Source organism: Cryptotermes secundus, unplaced genomic scaffold (assembly GCF_002891405.2).
Source record: "Cryptotermes secundus unplaced genomic scaffold, Csec_1.0 scaffold1688, whole genome shotgun sequence".
Taxonomy (NCBI): Eukaryota; Metazoa; Arthropoda; class Insecta; order Blattodea; family Kalotermitidae; genus Cryptotermes; species Cryptotermes secundus.
In genome coordinates this window covers 300,649-311,088 of record NW_019734346.1, presented here as the reverse complement: position 1 = coordinate 311,088, position 10,440 = coordinate 300,649, and the positions used below count along the sequence as shown (strand labels likewise).

General features: G+C 41.0%; 1 protein-coding gene across 3 annotated transcripts in view; it reads left to right on the top strand.

Moving 5' to 3' along the window:
* Nucleotides 1-10,440, top strand: part of LOC111868714 (5-oxoprolinase) — a 62,357-nt gene that overhangs the window by 33,318 nt on the left and 18,599 nt on the right. For all 3 annotated transcript variants that reach the window (XM_033753145.1, XM_023859630.2, XM_033753146.1), the window contains 3 exons: nt 3,763-3,875; nt 4,900-5,173; nt 8,839-9,083. In XM_033753145.1, the coding sequence (XP_033609036.1) occupies nt 3,763-3,875; nt 4,900-5,173; nt 8,839-9,083 (632 nt within the window). The remainder of the gene's footprint in view (nt 1-3,762; nt 3,876-4,899; nt 5,174-8,838; nt 9,084-10,440) is intronic.

The window sequence follows — 10,440 nt, the reverse complement described above, 5'->3', positions numbered from 1 at the left end:
GCTGCACTATGGCCCTGCGGTCGACTCAGCCTCTAACAGAAATTAATACCAGGAATTAATTAAATAATTTTCCTGGGGAGTAAAGCGCGGCCGGCTTGTGAGACCCTCAACGTCTCACAACTCTATGGGCCTTCACGGCCTGTTACAGGGATAGCTTTACTTACTTTTTACTTACTCCAGAGATCTAGGGAGCTTGATCCCGAATCATGTACCTGCCCTCGTATTTAGAGGGTTCTCCCATATATTTCTCGCGGCTTTCAGTGAGAAATGGGTTCGAAAGCTGGTGTTTCGACAAGTCATCGATTTCCTTCAATAAGGACTTCTCGATACCAAGGACTATTTTTGCCACCATAAATTCTCGTTGTTTCTTAAACCGTTCCATACCCTTACTATCCAAACCGACTGGATTCCGCTTAAAATGTCGGCAAAGAAATTACTAAAATTACTAGCGCCGCTGATGTGCTGCAATGTAGGGTCGTATTCCGGGAGTTGCATTATCCAGCGTGTTACCCACGTAGATCGCCTTATTATCGGAATATATCGGAATATACAGTGGTTGGATGAGCTACCACATATATTCTAAATTTCTGGAATGCGTAAACTACTGCCAGAAATTCTTGTTCGCAAGTTGAATAACACTACTCCACGGGAGTTAGAACTCTCGAAGCGGCGGATACAAGCAGTATCTCAACGGAATTGCTCTTTTGGGTCAGAACTGAGCTGATTCCCAGTTTACTGGCATCCGCAAAAATTGCGTAAGGCCAATCGTCGCGTGGGTGGACAAGCTGAACACTACGGGCAAAACTCTCACGTAGCCTCAGGAAAGCCTCCTGTTTCTCGTCTGTCCATTCCCACTTATTACCTTGTTTCAATAGCGGAAGAAGGGGCGGGGGGCGACGTAATTCGCATAGCCGACAATGAAATATATTATGCGTCATATTGTTCGGTAGGCTAGACGCTGAGTAGAGGTTTGCGCAATATGGCGTCACTTTTTGAGCAGTGTTATCTTTCCGGGGTTTCCCTTTGTTCAAAGAGAAGTGTTATAACCCCATTGTTCAAGTATATTACGTCGTATGGAATGATTTAGAAAAGAATGCATGATGCAAGGCTTAACACTATTGGCTGGAGCTCATAAATCGGGAATTAGTAGCCAATCGGGACTGCTGTTTATTGAGTATGATATCATGCTAGCGGTCGCCTGATGAATTGCGCAGCTCTCTGTGGCGACTAGTGTGAAACGAGTAAGAACCAGCTCAAAGTTCTAAGTGTGTCGTCTGAACACTGTATATAAGGATAGTACTATGTTAAAAGTATCAACAATTCACATAATAACATGTATCAGAATTTAAAGTCTACCTGGTGAAGTAAAAAGATAGTAGAATCCAGTGGCGGCTTGTAGCTAAAATTAGTGGGGGCGCTGCTCCAGAAACGCACAGTTCCATACAAAGATTTGGCTACTGACATTAAGCTTAAGGATTATATATTGTATTGTACAAGTATAAAGAAAGAAAGAAAAAAGGACTTATTATATAAATGTTATCGATAATATGTGGAAATTGGGGGTGCTGCAGTTCTGCAGTGCCTATACATGGGCCGCCCCTGGTAGAATCTAATAAAGTTTATTAAGTGCTTCGTAACTTGTGTCTTCGATTGACCCACTTAACGGAAAGAAGGCCCGCGTAAAACCCTGAAGATAAGCACAGTGCTCTCCGACAAGAGAGATGGCGCCCAACATTCACGACACTTGGGTTAAGAGGCTTCCGTTTAGCGGTAACTGCAGGGTGACTTAGTCACAGCAACTTATACAACTTACGAAAGACGACATTAAGGTAAAGAGAGAGTCTATGCAAGTCGCTCCCAAAGTGAGGCTATATCACTGCCAAAGCGAGTCTTATGTGACATTATCCACCGAATAAGCTGTTATAAGGTGACACCCAACGCCCTGCTCTGTCATCCTTAACCCCTAGCTAGGAGGAGGCGGCTATACGGTTTCACTCCCTTTTCTAAGAAAACAGTGCAAATGTATTCAGCCTTAGTGTGAAGAAAAAGACGGTACAAACTGGAAGCAGTGTTTTTGAGGTTTGCCCAGTGGGCAAGCTAGATAGAAATGAGTATATGCAGGGTTGGTCTGTAAGGGTTAATTCATTTATATTTGGAATTTATTACTACTAAAGCCCAAATGAATGTATGAATAAATGAACATATTGTGACGTGTAGATCCGTTGCTAAGTGGTGACCCCTAAACATCCGTTACTAGGTAATGCCAACAACATATGCCCGCAAAAGTAGTATAACTGTGTTTTATGTGTGGTCCATGCTGATGTGTTATAACTTTTTTGTATGGCCTATGCTGATTTGTTATAACTGGGAGGTTTGGAGCTTATTTCAGTTGAGTTCTGCATGGAGGCTGTAAAGAAAAGACTTGAGCATGTGAAGCTGAAGAATCTCCACTTTTAGAAGCCGTTGCCAGGGAAAGCATGGTGAAGAAAAGCAGGCTGGGAAAGGACTTAATAATGGGTGCTGTGGTGATCAGCGGTGGTGCTGTAATTTCTTGTAGTTGAGAGTCATGCGCATAAATAGTCGATCCATTCACCAATCTGAATCACGTCCGTAGTCACACGCATACTGTATGTGTGCAGGGTTGGTCACGTGAGGGTTAATTAGTTTATATTTGGAATTTATTACTGTTAAAGTCCAAATCACTGGTTTCATTGCCATATATACAGTAAAACTTGGTTATAACAACATCGGTTTCTGCGACACCTTGTCTATTGCGTCAAATATTCAATGGTACGAACTAATTCCTCATAAAGCAACTGTTTTTATACCTTGCTTAGTACGACATGCACAGATGCATCAACCTCGTATGTAACATCATTTTCATTCCTGAATTTCTCTGATATGGACATTGAACGTAATTTAGAAAGTGTGTATTGGGCAAGTAACAGGAAACAGATGAAGATAACTGATTACTGTACTCGTATCTAGGTACAGTAAGGCACAACAATTGATGTAATCTACTGTAATTTGGTGAGTAGGCCTACCTTTAATATACAGTATTAGTGCGGTGTGTATTGTCAGTGAAAAGCGCTGTAATATGTCTTTGATATTACACATTTGGGCAATTCCATGTTAATGTTACGTTAGTCTGTACTTAACTATGTATTTCACTAAAAAAATGCAACATTTTAACTCGGTTTTTGGTAGATTTTTACGTGACTAACATAAGGCTACTGTGGAAGTGCCCATTTCGGTTACAACGACATTCGTTTATAACGACACTATTTTTAGGTCCCTTTGATGTCGTTATAACCAAGTTCTACTGTATATATATATAAAACAAGGTGTAAGTTGAGACAGTATTTTTTACGTAGCAGTGTAAGGACACATGCCACGTTATGTTCCATGCAGTTACATCATTTTTCACATGGAGTTATTTTGGTTGAGTAATATGTTGAAATTGTGTTCTGTCTTGGGTTTTAGATTGATTTGATTCAGTGAGGATTTCCCATCATTCTTTTGTAAAATGTGCACACCAGACTGCACATATAGGTCAGAATCTATGTCAAGCTGTAAGTCTCCATGTTTGATGATCATTCTTATCATTGGCCTATCATCATAGGTAGCCGAATATACTTTATAGGCTGAATTTACGCTGTTGTTGAAGTAAGTAGAGATTTAGGAAGGATGAAAAACTATAGCTGAAGGCATTAATAACAACAATAGGATGTATGAAGGTTAACATTTTGATTTCTGTTACAGATGAGATCACTTGAAGGTGGTTTCCAAGAAGGCGATGTCATTCTGACCAACCACCCAGCTGCTGGAGGATCTCACCTCCCTGACCTTACAGTCATAACCCCTGTCTTTTATAAGTGAGTGACTTCTGACCCTTTTTATGCTCTGTGCTTCAAGTATGTAAAGTCAGCTCATGTGACCTGTCTGCCCGCCCGCCCTTGTTTAGTTTCCCAGCTGTTACGTGAATTTTAAAACTAATGTGATATGAATGGTCTACATTAAAGCATATAAAATGAATTTTATTTTTGGACAATATTGCTCTGCTATAGTGCTGACTTTACATGAAACTCAAATTTAATTGCATCAAATTTCTCAGAAGTTATTTATACAGAAAGCTTTGGCATGAAGTTATGACAGTTCATTATTATGGGCCATTCGTTTCTGATTTCTGGAAATTTAACTGAAAATTCGGGAAGAGCTTTTTACCCTGTTAAGAATCACTGCTGCTTCCTTTTATTTGCAAACACTAGAGGTATGTAAATACAAGGGAGAAGTAACAAATGGATTATGTTGCATAGTGGGGCATTTCATGAAGAAGTTGAGTTATTAGTGTCAACATAGTGAAGCCACAAGAATTAGAATATACTGTTTATTTAGATCAGCTGGAGGAAGAAGAAATATGTACAAAATTTTGGTGGGTGATATTCCAGAATTGCAAAGGAGGAGCCAGCAGAACAATATAATCTTAAGCATGGAGAAATACCAGTGTCATGATTTTAATTCATGAATGACTAGGAACAAATATGTGAGATTTGAAAATGTCATGACATTCAAAGGAATTTATTATGCCGTCAAATGTGTTAGATTAAATTGTAATTTTTGTTGCACAATTAGTAGGCAGTTGGTCTGAGTCTTAATGTTCATACTCATTACCTTGAGACAGTTCATGGTTCTACAGTACCCCCTCTTGAATGCTAAGTTACTACTTTGAACTGTACTGTGAGCTCTTATTCCTATAGTTCTTTCATTTCATCCTACATAACAATACTCTCGTCTCACTTTATTCTATGCAATCGATTCAGGATTAAGATGTAACATGACTGGATCGTCATTGTCATGTACTAAACACTAAGAATTAGAAACAGCATGATATGCTCCTAGGAGTGAGAGGAAGCCTGTATTCTTTGTGGCGAGCCGTGGACATCATGCAGACATTGGGGGAATCACACCAGGATCCATGCCGCCACACTCCAAGAGTCTGACTGAGGAAGGTGCAAGCTTTAAGAGCTTTTACTTGGTGAAGCAAGGATTGTTTAATGAAGCTGAACTAGTGCAGGCACTGAAGGCTCCAGGAATGGTACCTGGCTCCTCAGGGACACGAAACCTTCAAGACAACTTGTCTGATCTTAAAGCTCAGATTGCTGCAAACCACAAGGTACTGACTATTGTTTGCAGAAGTGAAAAATTCTTTTGGGTATTCTGTCTTTATTTTTAAAATTTCTCCATACTATCTTCTGTTATTTATTAATTTCTTTCTGACCTTAACTAAACATCTCTCAGCTGCTGTTAATCTATTAATATCTGCCCTTAGGAATCCACAAGTTCCTGCCATGTATGAGGAGCTTTCCGTATATAATGCCTCCTAATTTTTTAATGAAAACTACAACAGGTACAGAAATCATAATAACGCAGTTAAATAGAGCAAGATTTCAGCTACTTACAGGTATTTTTACACATAATCACCACCATTTGTTGTGCACTTTTGTCAGCGATTAACAAGAGCCTGTATGCCGCACCCGTAAAAGTCTGTGCCAGCAGAGGCTAGCCACTTTCTTACAGCTGCAATGACAGCATCATTGTCTGGAAAATGTTGTCCACGTAGCCTATATTTCATAGGCCCCAAGAGATGGAAGTCTGAAGTTGCTAAATCAGGGCTATAAGGTGGATGTGGTAGGACAGTCCGGCCAAACTTTGAAATGTGTGTGGTGGTCGCCAAACTGGTATGGGATCTAGTATTATCGTCTTGCAAGTGAAAGGTTGCCTGCTTCTCTGGCCTGACTTGGGAAATGTGGGCTTTCATCTTAGCATTGTCTTGAAGCATTCAAAATTGACAGTCCCACCAGGCTCCAGGAAATCCAACAAAATCACACCCTGTCTTTTCCAAAAGACCGTGCACATCACTTTCCCTGCGGATGGCTGTCTTGAANCTTGTCATGCACTTCACTTTCACCACTGTTGAAACGCACTACCCACCGCCTCACTGTGCTGACATCCACTGTATCGTCTCCATGCACCTTTATCAAGCGTCAGTGGATGTCAATGGGTGCAATTTGTTTGGCAGTGAGAAATTCAATAACACGTCTCTGTTTTGTACGCACTTCTATGTCAGATGCCACTTTGGTAGCCTGCTCTTCTGTTGCTATCTGTTGCATGACAACCAGATTAACAGTACATTGGCAGGAAGGTTCAACCTTTGCTACACCACCACCACCAACATCCAGCTCAGACATTACAGATTAACACAAAAAAATAGGAGGCATTATATATGGACCACTCTTCATAAATTAATATTGGCCTGTAGTAATTTTTAAATACACAATCATGTTGTCTGGTATCTGACATTCTTATTTTCAAAGTATACTAACACCTATACTAACTATACTAACCAGGACGATGGATAAAGTCCAAAAACCTAATATATCAATGTGTTATACACCATTGTTAGAATCCTATAGTAACTACTTATACTAACACTGACTGGTAAAATTTTCCCTTAGTAATTTTTCCTGGCTGGCATTATGTAGGTTTCTTTACTGTCCCACTCAGTGAGGCTTCAAGCCCTCCAAGTTTGTCGCCATTCTTTTACCGTCCTTCCTTTCTCTTGCTGTTGTCGCCGCTGCCATCATGGTTCATTGGGCTCGCAGCTAGGTTGTGCTTTACCTGGCTCCACCGCTTCTCCGACTCCACCACTTCTCTTCACTATGGGAAAGGGGTATCAGTTCCGGCACTTGACCTGGCTTGTCTATGGGCGCCAGCAACTGTGGATACAGATGCGAAGTGAAGGGATAAGGTGGGATGGGGTGGGGAGCTGATGGTGATTGGGCTAGTCGTGGGTGGAGTGAGACTCTGGCTCAAGTCGTTCTCGGGCCCTACTCCGACGGGGAGAAAAGGACACACTGGAAACACAAGCACTTGGCACCACTTCCTCTATTGTTTTTGTAATCTGGGAGTCACCGAGATTCAACTCAGATTGTTACTTTACTGTTATCGGTATGGGAGAGCTCGGATTCTACAAAATGAGCGGATTGTTGTTACTTGGTTACACACTCCTGCAAGCCTTGTCACAATACACCATTAGCACTATTATGGAGCACTTGGGGACTTGCATAGGTTACCGCTACCACTGCGTGTGTGGTGTTTGAGAGGGTCACCAGTTCGCACTCACTTGAGTTTCTTTTTCAATATGAATTTTCCTGATTTTACTTTCGAATACTCAGACATTATTTTCACTTAACAGTCGATCGAGAGGGCTAGCTCCGCATCCGGCGAGTTTAACTGTTGTGGCGAGACTCCCGAAAAAAAAAAAAAAACTCCATCTCCTTTTTGAAGATTTAGAGGTCCTGTGAAAATTTGGGAACGCCTCGTTGCCATCCTCCAAATCCCCGGGTTGGCTGGATTTAGACAACGGAGAGGGGTTCGAGAGTTTCTCGTTCCTCCAATGGTCAGCTCTTTTGCGGTGAAAGTTGGGTTCTCGTGCTTTCACGATCTTTCTGACATGGGGTGGATCGAAGGGGTTCACCCTCATGGTCTTCTAAAGGTAGGTCTGTGACGAATTTCAGGCCTAAATTGTCACGTTCGTTATGCTCCAGAGAAAAAGGTTGTTGTATTCAGGTCTTAAATTTCTTTCTCCACTACAAGATAGCATGTAATATTTGGATTCCTAAAACATTTTACTTCCGTGATTAATCGGGTGTTGAAAAGTGGTCCCTTTCCTCGACTATTGAAACAGTCTCAGCTCCGTTATAATAGAAGTTTTAACATTTGGAGAGTTATGACCGGTCAGAGGGCCATCTCTCTAAGTGACAAAAGGTTCCCTCCAGCGTCTTTTTGAACAGATTGCTCTTTTATTAAAGCGTAGGACTCTCTGTAAAAGTAAGAAGAGTGTCTGGCTGGTATGGTTTAAGTCCGGCGATAGTGACCTGTCGTAAACTTTACCTTCTCGGAATTGCATAAGCAAACTTTCAAGCTGTTGCTTCTTTAGAAATTTCTTGCTCATCCCAAAATACTGTGTCAACGGGGCTTCTCTCTTTCTATTTCCAAATTACATAGCATGCTCGGGTAGGAGGGAGGCCTGTCTTCCCTTAGTGCCAGTTGGGTTCGGGTCCCTCTGGTTTGAGTGGGGTGTGGGGTATTACATCTGCTTGTATGTAGTGAAAAGTACCGACACAAGTAAACAAAACTGTGGTCCTTTGCATTGTACGGTTACAGTTTCATGTTAAGTGGGGCCCACATCACCATGGCTGGTATTTTCCTCAGTTTGCAGATGGAGGAGACAGCCTTTTTAAGCAGTCCTCAGTTTGCAGTTGGAGGAGACTGGATAAGAAGTCACAGATATCTAAAAACGAGTGGTCTTCAGCTAGTATTGTTATTTAGGGCCTTCTGCATGGGACACTACTTCAACGTGACCTTGGCAGTTTTCTATCTTCTTGTAAAATAAACCTACATGCTAGCAGGATAGCAAGCTCTTGTATTCAGTTTTAGGGGCCCCTGTCATTAACAATAAATTTTGGTTATGACAGTTGTAGTTTTTTGGTACTTATTTCGCATAATTATAAAAATACAAAACTAACTACTCATGATTTTAGAGAAACAAATATGTTAGTAAAGTGTGTGATTGCATTTCTGTTCTGTGCAGATCCAGAGGTGATTCCTCATTCACTCTTTAAATCCAACCCTGTTCTGTATGATAGACCACAACTGATTGACAGTAAAGTTCTGACTGACAATCAGTGGGTCATACCCAAGTTCTGAGGGAACACAATTTTATGTGCAGAAGGTTTACTTCCCCAACTTATTCCACAAGTGTCTCTCTCCTTCCAGGGCATTAGCTTAGTCTTGGAGCTGATAGATGCCTATGGCCTTGATGTAGTGCAAGCATACATGCGTCACATTCAGACCAATGCTGAGGTGGCTGTGCGGGACATGTTGCGTGAGATAGGAACAAAGGTGCACCAACGTTCTGGTGTAAGCGAACTAGAAGCAGAGGATTTCTTAGATGATGGATCACCCATACGACTTAAAATCAGCATTGACATTCAGCAAGGGACAGCTGTGTGTGATTTCAGGTTCAGTATATTGGTTTACCTGTGGTGCTTGTGATGTACATATGTGGTATTCCCAGTAAATGGTAGATACAATATGCTAGTGTATTTTATTTACTGCAATTGGGTTTGCACCTGGTGGAAGTAGTCCTACCCTAGTTCAGAAATACTACAGTAATAGCAACACAAAATACGGCAATACAACACAATGCAATAACGTGCAATACAATAAAACGTATTACCCAATGCATCAGAACGTACATACAATAAAACGTAATCAAATACTGTAAGAACGTAAAATAAAATACAATAAAAACGTAAATAATATACAATAAAACGTAACTCAATACAGAACGTAAACTCAGTATAAACAACCAAACGACAGAGGATGTGCCAGTATTACATTCAGTCCCTACTTGATTTACTTGTTTGTACCATTTGTTTATAACGACTTTCTTAACCCTCTTCCTAAAAGTATTTAACTTGAAAGGGAAAGACGTCAGCAAGTCTGCAGGTAATTGGTTCCAGTTTAAGATGGTCCTGTTTACAAACGAATATTTACCAATGTCAGTTCTTTGACTCGTAGTCCTAATTTTCCAGATATGATCCTCCCTACTCAGGTAGCATGGCCTTGAGAGTCTGTCCCCGATAGCTCCCCAAACCCTTCTTCCTGTGTAAGCTTTGAAAAGAGCGCATAATCTGTATACCATTCTACGCTCCGCTAATGTTTCCCAACCCGTCTGGTTCGTATTATTTGCAAACTTAGCCGCCTTCCCTTGCACTCTGTTTAAAGCACTTATCTGACCTTCTCTGTAAGGGTCCCAACACTGATCCATACTCGAGTATCAGTCTGACTAGTGCCGTGAAAGCTAAATGTTTCGTATTATTAGTATTCCCCCTTTTGAGTGTGCATTACGAAATGTAGGGCCTTTCATACTTTTCGTAATGTATAGTTTATGTGATCTGCTCAGTTTAGATCGCTGCGTATAATTATTCCTAAATATTTAACGCTATTTGCCTCCGGAATTAATTGATCCCCAAAGTAATACTTTATTTGCACTCTCACCCTAGCTTTTGTGAAACTGACCCATTTACTTTTACCTGGGTTTACTCGTATCTTCATTTTATTTACTATCACCCATTCCCTTAATTTATTTAAGTCCTTCTGTAATTCGTCGACATCACTATTATCATTCATTCTCCTGTATATTATACAGTCATGTGCGAACAACCATATGTTAGACTCGGTGTTCCTCCAAATATCATTTTATAAGTGAGGAAAAGTAGAGGCCCTAGCACGCTCCCTTGCGGCACGCCCGAGTTTACTTCGACTTCCTCCGATAGTTGCCTGTCCACTCTAACCCTCTGCGAGCGTTCTACA